Source organism: Oryx dammah, unplaced genomic scaffold, assembly GCF_014754425.2.
Source record: "Oryx dammah isolate SB20612 unplaced genomic scaffold, SCBI_Odam_1.1 HiC_scaffold_24, whole genome shotgun sequence".
Lineage (NCBI taxonomy): Eukaryota > Metazoa > Chordata > Mammalia > Artiodactyla > Bovidae > Oryx > Oryx dammah.
The window spans coordinates 83,477,968-83,490,450 of record NW_024070208.1 but is presented as its reverse complement, the minus strand read 5'-3'; the positions used below and the strand labels follow the sequence as shown (position 1 = coordinate 83,490,450).

At 57.5% G+C, this 12,483-nt stretch overlaps 1 protein-coding gene and 1 long non-coding RNA gene across 8 annotated transcripts; one reads left to right on the top strand and one right to left on the bottom strand.

The window, feature by feature from the left end:
* Nucleotides 1–576: 576 nt before the first annotated feature.
* On the bottom strand, nt 577–12,182 carry NAXD (NAD(P)HX dehydratase). Of its 7 annotated transcripts, XR_005725752.1 has the most exons (11): nt 9,905–12,179; nt 9,090–9,135; nt 8,316–8,404; nt 7,483–7,591; nt 5,253–5,303; nt 5,068–5,172; nt 4,205–4,325; nt 2,393–3,264; nt 2,260–2,359; nt 2,158–2,191; nt 577–2,126 (listed from the first exon to the last, which is right to left on the bottom strand). XR_005725752.1 is itself a non-coding variant. In XM_040267452.1 (9 exons), the coding sequence occupies exons 1-9, from the start codon at nt 10,006–10,008 to the stop codon at nt 1,684–1,686; spliced, it is 897 nt and encodes a 298-aa protein (XP_040123386.1). In that variant the 5' UTR covers nt 10,009–12,182; the 3' UTR covers nt 577–1,683. The 7 variants fall into 7 exon arrangements, 1 of the variants encoding a protein (XP_040123386.1); XR_005725750.1 differs by having other exon boundaries at nt 577–2,191; nt 2,227–2,359; XR_005725751.1 differs by having other exon boundaries at nt 577–2,191.
* Nucleotides 4,324–6,420, top strand: LOC120883371. Its single transcript, XR_005725756.1, has 2 exons — nt 4,324–4,839; nt 4,990–6,420. It is a non-coding gene; the product is annotated as an uncharacterized LOC120883371 (long non-coding RNA).
* Nucleotides 12,183–12,483: the final 301 nt, after the last annotated feature.

The window sequence follows — 12,483 nt, the reverse complement described above, 5'->3', positions numbered from 1 at the left end:
CAGGATGGCCCAGCAGCCACGTTAACTTCATCACTGACCTTGCTGCCCCGGCAGGCAGGGGCCCTTGTTCTAGAGGGGGGCCTGTTCACAAGCTGGCCTGTAGCCAGGGACCCTGCGGAGCAGAGTAAAACCCCTCCGGGCAGGCGGCTGGCCCCTGGAGGAGGCTGACAGGCGCTCAGTCCTGCGGGGGACTGGCCGATGGCCGAGCTGGACCTGCCCTGGGGGCCACTCTCTTGGGGGGTGGTGTCCTGCCTGGAGCTGGCCAACGCCCGCGTTTGCAGAGGAGCCGGGGGCAGGCACTCCCTCCGTTCAGGACCATTGCTCAGCTGCCCCGTCCAGCAGAGGGGTGCAGAGACACAGTGGGTCCTGTGACTGCTGCCTTACGGCTTCCCGTGGGGAGAAGCTGCCCCATTCTGGGCTGCTTCCTCTTTAACAGCATGACAGGTGCCCGTGAACAGTACCAGCAGCTGTTCGGGCAGCTGTGTGTTCATCCCCATGTCTGAGAACGTCCTTGCTGAGGACCAAACTGAAGGTGAATTCTGGCTGTTTGAGACAAAAATGCACAACTCTCTCCAGTGAAATCAACCATGTCTGCCCTTTAATAACGACCGTGATTTAGGTGTAATTCCCCAAAGGAAGAAAGGTCCATGACAGTAGTGAAGCTTTTCTACGATTAGACGTAAGTGATCCACAGTTTTAAAGAAACCTTAAGTCCAAGCTATTCAAAGCAAGTGGGATCTTTTGTCCGAACAGAGAGCAGGGGTCACTGAGGACAGACATATGGACACGGGTAAGGCCCGCCCCACAGAAAGCACGTGGATAGCGCACTCAGGGGCACGTGCTGTAATCGACCCCACGGAGAAACGAGACGGGCCACCCAGCGCCACATAGGCTGAGCCGATGCCGACAAGACAACTCAGTACAGAGCGCACGTTCTGACCCTTCCTGAGTGCCCCCGCCCCCGCCCCGAGGCAGAGGTCCCGTTGTCCGACCCCACCAGGAAGTGCAGGGCAGCCTGGGCCCCACCTGGGCCCTGACCTGGGAGCCCTGGGCACCCCTCACCGGGGGCCCGTCACCACACCTGCCTTTGCACGGACACGTCAAAGCGAGGTGTCCTAGAGCTGCCCTGCACACTCGGGGCTGGGCTTCGTCCTTTACTTTGGTGGTTTTCCCAGGGGCCTCCAGGATTTCCAGTTCTGACAGATCGCTGACTATTCTGGAAAACTTCCGCCAATTAACCAACCAATGCTGAATGTTTCTGCCCAGATGTGTCCAACCTAATAACCGTTTAAAATGGCAAAAAGAGCTAAAGAATGACCACCACAGCCTTTGCAGGACCTCAACTTAAAAAGAAAACATGACTCACAGACAGTTGGGAACAATGACAGGACCCCCGAGAGGCCCGCTAATGAGGGCCCTTCTCACAGGAAGACGACGCTCAGACGGGGGGTCCACTCCAGGCAGCAGCGGAGCCCAGGGCCCGGCTGAGCTGCCGTCACCGCCTCGTCACGCGATGCTCTGTGCTTTTCTGACGCTGCAGAGGCTGAGGAAAGTTCGCCAGCACCGTTACGTATCAGTTTAGGCAGAAAGTGCTGAGCTCCAAACTGGCATTGTGTCAGCCTGCACAGCGCAGACCTCTCAGAGGTGGCAGGCAGACGGCACCCGCCCTCCAGCGGCTCCAGCTCAGGCCTCGAAGAGCCTGTGGAAGGCGGGCCCGACCTCGGCGACCATGTCGGAGGTGGTGGTGGCGCGTCCGTGCTTCTGGAAGGCCTGCTGGCTGCACTGCCGGGTGAGGGCGCAGGCGCCGAAGGCGGCCACGAGCAGCGGGCTGGGCCTGCGGGGAGAGTGAGGTCTCAGGGGCGGCCACCGCACCCCGCGCGTCCTGCCTGCCGTCCCAGGACCTATGCTGGTAAGCTCGAGTCTAAGGGCCTCCGAGGCAGCCTCCCTACAGTGAACACAGCCGGTAACCGGGATATGGACGATCCTGACAGACCAGCGTCAGAAACAGCTGTGCGTGTGGGAAGGGTCAGGACACGGCTGTCGCCCCAGGTGACCTCACACAGCACCTGGTCAGCGTCAGCGCCCGCTGTGTTCTAGGACCTGGAGGATGCTGAGGCCGGGGACACCTGCTCGCCACACCACTGAGACCCGGGACACCTGCTCACGATGTCGCTGAGACCCCCGGGGACACCTGCTTGCCCGTCGCTCACACCCCTCCGGGGACACCTGCTCACCACGCCGCTCATACCCCCAGGACACCTGCTCACTATGTCACTGAGACCCCCGGGGACACCTGCTCACTGTCGCTGAGACCCCCGGGGACACCGGCTCGCCGCATCACTGAGACCTCCAGGGACACCTGCTGGCCACATCGCTCAGACCCCCAGGACACCTGCTTACTATGTCACTGAGACCCCCGGGGACACCTGCTCACCACGCCACTCACACCCCCCGCCCCAGGAACACCTGCTCACGATGTCGTTCACCCCCCCTCGGGGACACCTGCTCGCCACGCCACTCACACCCCCCGCCCCAGGAACACCTGCTCACGATGTCGTTCACCCCCCCTCGGGGACACCTGCTCGCCACGCCACTCACCCCCCACAGGAACACCTGCGTACCACACCGCTGGGCCCGCCAGCACTGTTTGCACACAGCCCACGGGTGTGCTGGGTCAGGTTTGCGGTGACCCTGCAGCCTGGCATCATCACTGTGGCCAGGATGGGTGCATAGAGCAGAGGTCTAGTTCCCAAGGGGTGGGGGTGCCCCAGTTCTCTCCACGCCATCTGGGGAGGGGCCCCCCAGCTCAGAGCCCGACTGCCTCGTGGAGACTCACCTGTCAACATGAGCTCCCCCCTCCTGCGTGTCTGCCACCGTGACAGCCGTTCTGAGAGCAGGTGCTGCAGAGCCCCGGGCAGCGTCTCCCACACCAGCAGGGGTGGGAGCAGGGAGAACCACCCATGCCCCAGAGGCCATCCAGCCAGGGGGACAGGCTGCTTCCTGTGGCCAGACCAGTGGCAGGGATCAACCCGGCCAGCCGTGGGAGCTCTCCCCGTGACACGGGTGTTTCACCGGGAGCATTCCAGTCTGCTCCTTACTATACGTACGAGCTGCTGAAATAGGAGGAACAAGACGGGACTTACCCGCCAGTCTTCTGGGGGCCGGTCCGGAGGGCCCAGTGTGCCAGGACGCCCAGGGAGCCCGACAGGAGGTCCCCCTGCCCCCCGCACCTGCGGCCGCTGCCCTCCTGGCTGCACACGAGCACTGCAGAGAAGAGGACGCGTTGGGGCCCCCCCCCGGGCCCCCCCCCACCCTCCTCCCCGCCGTCCCCACGTGGCAGCCTCCAGGCAAACACAGCAGGAGGCCACCCCTCAAGCAGCACCCGGGGTCTGAGGGGACGAGCAAGCCCACCCCAGGGCCCCTGTCCTCCAGGAGACTCGGAGCTGGTGGCACCCCGGCTGGGACTTGTTTGCACCATGCAAAATTTCTGTTTCTTTGAAAATGTCTGAAACAGACGTGCCTCTGACTGTGTCAGGGATCAGAGCACCTTCTAGCATCTGAAGAACCCACAGGTCTCAGGGTCCCTCGGAGAACGCTGGCTGCGTCTCCTGTCCAACGTGTGTGCGCACGCACGTGTGTGTGGCGTCAGTGCGTGCGAGTGCACACACGTGCTCAGGCCTGTGCTTCTCTGCTTCCTGGTTCCCATGACCCAGTCAGCAGCCCTGCGTGTCCAGTTGTCTGGCCACTGCCCACTGGGCCTGGCACCACCAGGGGGCTATAACAGCGGGAGGACCCTGCAGGGAACAGAGGCGCCGCGCGCTGAGCCCGGAGCCCCGCTGAGGGCATGGGCAGGTGGTCCCCAAGGCTGTGCTTGGTGCCCGGGGGCTCCCGCGCCACCGGCCGCTCCTTGGTGTCTCCTTTCCAGGTGCTCTTGTAAACTGAACAAGCAGCAGGCACACACTCAGTCCCCGTGTCTGTCTGCAGTGGGGGGCCCTCCGTGGGCCGTCGCACACGGCAGGGAAGGAGCATCCGCCGCCATGCCCGGGCCAGCAGGCCCCACCGAGACCACCTCCCTGTGCAGAACACCGAGCAACAGGACAAAGCCAGGCTTCCCGAGGTTGTGGACAAGCGGTCCTCCTGCGGCTGCTGCCCAGTGTGGCTTGCCAACTGGCTGACACGTGGGGTGGCGTCTGCGGCCACTCACCCTGCTCGCCGTCAGAGATCACGTCCTGCTCCCCCTTCTGCACCACGGTGACGTTGCCCAGGGCCTGGCTGAGTCTCAGCACAGCTCCGTGACGGTCCCCGCCATCCAGGGGCGCCCCCAGCTAGATAGGACCAGAGATACGGTCCTCATCGGACACGGAAGAGCCCGTCTGCCCGGGGCCCGGCTCGTCTGGGGGCCTGCCTGGCACCTGCCAACAGCCAGATGAGCTCAGCCCTGAGGCCCAGACCGTCCGCGCTCCAGGTGGATAGCAACACAGCCCTCGGGGCAGAAACACCGCAGGGCGTCCGCCCTGACCTGGTCCCAGCGGAGTCAGGGCCCAGCCCACGGCAGGGAGTCTGCAGGTTTGCCCAAGTGATGTGGCTCGCAAGGATAAAGAGCAGACACACGTGGGCTAACACGTAAGGACGCTGCGAGGACAGACTGACCCTTCAACAATTTCAGTGTGAATGGTGCGGTCCTTACATGAGGGCTTTCTTCCACAGTAACTCAATCAGGCTGGCCAAGTCCACGGAGGCACAGCGGCATGTGTGGAGGAAGCGCGCGGAGCGAGGGCCAGCTGGCTGACCCTCAGGCTCTCAGCGGCGTGCAGGCAGCACCTAGCCCCATGCTGTGGGGTCAGTGGTGCGGTTTGGTCTCATCCTCGCAAACCCTATGACGTGGACCCCGTCCCACTCCACCTCTCAGAGGAGGGCACGCAAGGCAGGGACGAAGCAATCGCCCGGGGGGGCCTGGAGGCCGGACTGACCCCCGAGTCCACCACCCAGCTTTCACCCCGTCAAGGACACTGACCGGAGGATGCTCTGGGGTGCACACAGTCACCTGCCTGTGGCTGGCTGACTCACCACAGCCTCGGACAGTCTGCCGAACTCCACGTGGTTGGGGGTGAGGACCGCCTTCTGGTAGCCCTGGATGAGGGCTGGCTGCTGGGCAATAAGCCAGAGCCCGTCCTGTGGACAAGGACTCAGGTCATTCAGGAGCGGCCGCGGGGGCCGCGGTGAGGAGGGGACAGGGCAGGGGCCACACTCACTGCGTCAATGACCACGGGGACGCCCCTGGCCTTGGATGCTTCTAGAATGCCCTGCAAGAAAGGAAGGCAGCTAAGCACTGAGCTCGTCGCCTGAGGAAAGCTGAAAGAAACGGCAGTTCTGACGGACTCCACACTAGGCCATCAAAACACACACGGGACTCATAAAGCAAGTGTGAAACACAATGAGAAAAGCCCCTCTGCAGGGCCGGCCTGAACTCTGAACACGTGAGCCACAGGACCAGCACTGGTGCTGGCTCCCAGGCCAGTCCACGGAGGCCGACCCCAAGGCATCATCTCCAAACTCCCAACAGTTGCGGACCCTCGGGATTCGGGGTCAGAAATCTGACGCCTCAAGAAGCGCCCAGCTCTTCTGTTTTTACGCACCTTTCGTACGTCACATTTCATGAGTCTTTAAATGCATGACTGTGACCGTCAACAGTGAACGAGGCTCGACGCGAGTGTCCTAAAGCCGACTGTGGCGATGGCTGCGAACTCCGTGAATACCCTGCAAGCCCCGCAACCGCGCCCTTTAAGCGAGTGAATTGTATGCCATGTAAAAACCTTCCTAAAATCGCTGAAAGGAAAAGCAGCAACCTGAATCCTGGAGAAACTACCTCCCTCCCCGAGGTGGCCGTGCGGCAGGGGGTCATTTTTTTTTATTTACTGAGGTTGCTACAGGCCGTTCAGTCCATTCACTGAAAGCGGACAGTATGCAGCCATCACCACAACCAGTTCCAGGATGACTTTCTCATCAGCCAAGAAAGGAGCCCCTTACCCGTCCTGCCCAGGTGCAAACAGGTTGTTGCACAGATCACACCAACAGTGAACTCGCTCAGGGAAGACCTACTGAGCGTCTGTGATCGGGCAGCACCCGAGGGAGCTGAGAGGGGGCGAGCAGAGGGCATGCCCGCCTGCTAGGTGGGGCCCGGTCCCGGCCACAGACACGCCAGCAGGTCTACGCTGGCTCACTACCAACCTCTAATTCACACGCTGCAGAACAGCTTTTTTTTTTTTTTAAAGATAAACACACTAAACGTTTTATTATGAATTTCTAAAAATAACAACTTAAAGCACAGAGAACCCCGCCTTTCATCACCTTAAATTCACCCCCAACCCCTCTTGATACAGATAATGTTTTCATGTGTCTATAAAAATCAGTTTTATTTTAGTTTCCTGGACACAGTATTCCTTGACTGAGCACAGCCCACATGTCTGTAAGATGGTTCTATGAAAACATTAAAGTTAAGGTATTCCAGGCAGATAAATATCAAAGTTCGCTTGCGTGCTCGCCATCTGGGTGGGTGAGGACAGGCCCTCCACACGGACCGTCTGTAAACAAGCACCCCCTGGCATCAGTCGCCGCCCTCGGCAGCTCGGTCCCTCGCTCCAGAAGGACACACGCGCTGAGAGGCTGCTGGAGGGGCGCCCCCGACCACACCGTGTGCGATAACTGGGCCGACTGTCAGCACCAGCGTCACAGACACGTGTCCTGGCCAGCCCTGCCCCGCCTGTGGTGGCTGCTGGCCCTGCTCAGCGAACAGGCCACAGGCTTGAGGACACGGCATCTCTGGCCCCAACTTCCACTCCAAAGGCTGGAGTGACGAGTCATGGAAGGGACCCTAAGTGAGAACATTCAAGTTCTCACTGAATTCTGCTAAAGCCCACACATGCCTGCCCTTAAACTGTTCTTTACCCATCAGATGGCCAGGAAAGTACAACCTGCACACACACCTAAGTCAAATGCATGGCTTACACGACCAGTGAGATCATCAGAACTCAGAAGCATCCCCTCCCCCGGGTCAGGGTGACAGGGAAGCCCCCGGGCACCAGCTGTTCCGAGTCCCACGCCAACCAGGCCTGTGTAGAATGCTCCGCAGACGTGGCTCTCTGTGACCGGGGCGCGCCGCCCTCACAGGAGCGCCAGACCGCGAGCTGAGCAGGCTGCTGGCGGCCCCAGCAGGGAGGGCACCGCGAGCACGACCCGAGCCGGGCCACTGCGAACGCTGCTTGGCCCCAATGCCGGGACCTGCGTCACGGCGGGACCTGCAGAGGCCGCCACAGCACGAGGGCCCGCGCCCCGCAGGGAGCCCGCCCAGCCGGCCTTGCTCTACCTGCATCTCTCACACCACTTCCTCCTCCGTCCCGAACCCCAACAGCCCCACCACAGGACGGCTGGCAGCAGGGGACTCAATGCGCGACCAGGGCATCTCCTGGGAGAGGCCGTGGCTACCTTCACGTTTTCCAGCAGAGCGTCATCCCTGCCGAGGCCGGGCCCCACCACCAGGGCGTGCAGTCGGGGCAGCCACTGCTCCATCTCGTGGACGGCCTCCGGGCTGTCCCTGAACAAGAAGAGACGCATCGGCAGCTTAGTTTCGTGTTCATTTCCTTTATTAACCCAACCACAGACTTTAGCAGAGCCTCCCAGGGCCCCTTTCCTGTCCCAGGACCTGAGCTGGGGCTCCTCCAGGACCCTCCACTCGGCTCTCCACTTGGCTGCAGGATGCCCTCCTGGCCTCCCCCACGCCCGCCGCCCCCACTCCCATCTGCTCCCCGCTGCCTCCACACCAGGCCCTCCCCCCACACCCACACCCCTGCCTCCCAGTTTAAACACCATCCACCCGGCCCTTCTCCTCCGCAGGGCACCCCCAGGACCCGACAAGCGCCTCCCGGCCGGACCCCTGCCACTCCTGGGCCCCAAGGGCTTTTCCTCCACAGTGGTCTGACAAGCCTTTTACAGCATCAGGCTCTGGCAGAGCCCCTGTGGTGTTCACAAAGCTGGGCGGGCACTTGCAGAAGCTGTGGGCTCCCGTCTCATGCGAGTGACGCCAAAGCCCTTCCACGAGGCGCACGGCCACCTGTCCGGTCGCCGGGCCGCCCTGAGCGCCCACGCTGAGCGCCTCCGGCGGGAGCGCTACACCCTTTCCCCACCGCCCCGTGCCCGCGGGCCGCACTGGATGCCACACCCGGTGCCACTGCCCGCCACCAGCCCGCGCACAACCGCCCCGGCCTTGCACGCACCCCACGTTCCCTGTCCGGGGACGCCCGTGGCCCCACCCCACTCACAGAATGGGGTGCACGATCAGCTCCGGGCTGTAGGACTTGATCACGGGCGCGGCCTCCTGGGTGCAGAAAACGTGGGACAGATCCGCGCCCTGGGGAGGGGCACAGCAGGCCGGCTCAGGCGGGACTCACCTGACAGACGCCCTCAGAGCGCGCGGCCCTGCCGCAACCGCCCTGCCCCGCAGCACAGTCCACAGGCGCACCAGCCGCCGCAGCTTGCCCCCCGCCAGGAGGCGGGTGAGAAGGCCCTGGCCAGCGGCAGAGCCTGAGAAAGGCCTGGAAGGAAAGGCGGACACCGCTGCCACCCAAGTGGAGCCTGGCGTGCTGCAGTCCAGGGGGTGGCAAAGAGCCAGACATGACTGAGCGACTGAGCAAGGGGCAGGTCAGCAGCCGCCAGACGGCATCACTGTGAGGTCTGCGGGCTGCAGGGTCCACCTCACGGTCCCCGGGCCGCCAGGCCTTCGGGATGCGCGTGATCAAAATGTCCGGGCTGTGGCCACAGTGAAAAGGTGTCCACTGCTTGTGCGAAGCCTGAAGAGGCAGCCCGGGATCACCACGGCAAGGGGCACTTCTAATAAAACCTGAATTTAAGAGAAACCCATCTGAGTTCCTCTGTGGCTACACAACAGGTCAGGGTAGCCTTAAAGGTGTCTCTCACCCGCGGCTACCTGAAGCGGTTCAGATTTCTATCAGAAAACAGCTGCTGCAGAGTCATATCTAAATGATCTGACACTTTCACTAAAAAAACCCTAACCAAGAAGCCATCAGCAAACTTACCACCTTGAGAGCTGAGATTGCTGCAAAATAGGGGGCTCCAGTGTACCTAAGGAAATATTTACAGTCAAAAGTGAGAATGAGGCAAGCATTATCCAGATCTCAAGAGGAAAATTATCTCCTAGTACACACTAGTTCAGCAAGATTTCTATCAACTGGAAAAAATTTTTTTCAATTCCAGGAATAATTAATTGCAAAATATATACCATCTATAATATCAGCAAAAATCATAAACTTTCTAGGAATTAACCTTATAAAAACACATGGTAACTGTACAGGGAAAATTTTAAAACCGGTTAAAGTATAGCAGACACAGACACTTGATGAGATGGCTCAACACTGTAAAAAACGACACTTCTCTCTAGACTAATAGACACACAGAAAGCACTGGGGTTACCAGAAATGCCCACAGGAACACGTACGAGGAAAGGCAACGCCAACTGAACAAGACTGGGGTTCTGTTGGCAAGGAGGATGGGTGGGGATGCGTGTTAGGGGGAAAACCAAAAGACAAAAAATCTGGAGGTCTGAGAAGCCAGTGAGAGTTCGCCAGAGGCCTCTGCAGAGAGGGGGTGTGCTCAAGGCGATCACGGACCCCTGGACTGGCCGGTGCCCCAGGGGCAGGACCTAGCCCCTGAGAGCAACAGCAAGCGGAGGCCACGGTCACCTCGCCCAGTCAGGGCCCCTGCTTTCTCTGCTGTTCAATCAAACGTTCCTCATGGGAAAATACTGTCATAGCATCAGCTGACTCTTGGAAATGATTCCTGGAGTCCAACCAGACAGACAGACAGACGGATGGGTGGATGATGCATCACTTACTCCCGGCAGCCTCCCACCACGCCGATCCTTCCGTCTTGCCCTTTGTGCTTCTTGGTGGTTAGGGGAGGGACCACATTTCTCACCAGCTGTAACGTATTGTCCATGTCCTTTACTGAGTGTGCTTTATGCAGTGAAAATGCTCTTTTTAAAGCTGAAAAACAGGGAAATGTTCAGAAAGATAAACAGCTACCAATATATATATAAAAATAGAGACGTTAATCAAAATACTTCCCAAAGCTGACTTAACATGAATGCTGTAGCCTTTCATTCAGTGGTTTCATGATTTCATTTCCATAAGAAAATGAGGTTTAGAGATAGCACAACACTAACACCTGTGGTTAGGCACCAGTTTTACTCTGAAATGTATCGGACGCCTTGGAAATCGACTTATCCCTTCAGAAAGCTTTCCTAAATGCACTGGTACTCACTGAGCTACACATATTCACCCCAGCTCCCCGCAGGCGTGCTGGGCCTCTTCTCCCCTCTGTTACCTTCCACTGTCTACTCAAGCCAGACAGGTTCATGTTCTTCCCAATTTAGTTTCCTAGTCTTGGCTCCCATACTCAGTTAAAGATATTAATCGAGTATCTAATCAACTGGAAATGGCATTCTAAGTAAAGAACACATCTTACACTGGGCTCAAAGTGGTTTTTTACTTTTCTGGCCATGCCACAAGGCATACAGCACCTTAGTTCCCTGACCCGAGATTGAACCTGTGGCCCCCCGCCCCGCCCCCCCCGACAGTGGAAGCATGGAATCTTAATCACAGGACAGCCAGGCAAGTCCTCAAAGTGGCATTTTGAAATAGTCTGACCCCTGAACTGTCTAGAAACAGCCGATTTTCATCGGCCTTTCTTGAAAAACTTCCTGCGCTGTTTGTTTCACCATTTAATTTAAAACATCTGAACTGTGAGAGAAATTCTATGTTCCGTGGAGTCCAACGTATAAATAGGCAATAAAGCACGCATTTTCTCCAGAATTAAAGGATCTTTGCTGATACGAACAACACTTGCACATAAAAGGCATCCACTATTTTTATCTTCCCATTATCTTAGCAGTGGAGAAAAACTACATGTGGGTCATAAGTTCAAGTGAAGACCAGAGGCTGACTCAGCACCATATTGTAAAACAGCTTTATCTTAATATTGCTCATACTATTTTACCTTTCATTCAACAAAACTATTCAAGGAATATTCTTTAGTGAGTAGATGTAAATGCATCCTTAGTTGATACATCAGATGCTTAGACCCCAAGATGTAAAAAGAATATTAATTATCATCCAACCAAACACCTTCCCACTTTCTTCCAAATCAACACAGGATTAAAACTCCAAACAGAACCACTATAAACCTTTGGCCATGAAAAGGCACTGGAAGGCTTGCTCAACCATCAGCCTAGCCACTGACCCTCAATTCTGGCCCAACCTCACACGCCACCGAGGTGCTGGGCCAATAGCCAGCTCTCACTCCTCACCCCTGCCTCAGTCCCATCTGCACCCCGAATTCCCAGCCACGCACTGCCTTCCCACCGTGCACAGTGGCTGGGAGACACACCTGCGTGGGCACCCCGGCCAGCTGCAGGACGGGAACCTGAGCTGTTACAGGAGAATTTAAGGTCGGCCCTGCTGACCACTGGCGGCCGTCTGTGCGGTCAAATGCTCTCCAGGCACCTGTTTCAACATGACTGGTCAATGTGAGCACATCAGAGAAAGGCCACCCCTCCAAATACCCCAGAACAGTAAACATGGGTACTTTCTAAAGACTGGAAGCTGAACTCAAACTTACCAGTCACTCAAGGATTACTCTGGGTTCCTTACAATGTTCTGGCTTTATCAGTTACCATTACTTTAATCTAAGCACCTAGCTACACACAAAATACCGCTAAGGCTACCCCTCCACCTCTGCCTCTGCAGAATGCTGTAGGCAGGGTTCCCACCTGTGACTTAAGGGCTGGACTCTACCCTCAACCACCTCGGACAGAGTCTGGCACAAAATAAGCCACTCAGTAAATGTCTGATGAATTAAAGGCATCGTGGTTCACTCTTTAGCGGAAGCCAGTTTATCCTTCTTTTACAGACAAGGAACCTGAGACTCAGAGACAGACCTGCGAAGACGCCAGCGTTACGAATGGATAAGCCTGGGCAGAACACGACGTTTCACCAAAACGCTGTCATTTTCAGGCAGAAAAAAAAATTTAATTTAAAAAAAGTCAATCACACCACCAACCAAAAGACAAGTCAAATGCTTCTCATGTGCCTTCTGAAAGCAATCTGTGATGGGTTAAAAAAAAAAATCATATCACTGTTGAGAAGTGCAGTAGTTTTAGTTAACTGCAATTGTATGAAAGCAGAGTACAACTCACACTGCTCATCCATAACATTCACCCGAGATGAACGCGTGTTCGAGAAAGAGCCAAAGGAAGATCAATTAAATTTCCCTACACTCCACAGAAAAGCCAGTTTCAGCTAGCTCTCTAATATATGGACTTTCTCACAGAAATGCTGAAACAGACACAGCAAACCTAAGGATAAAAAGGCCTTGAGGAGAGGCAACCCGAAACTTACCCCACTAAGAAATTTG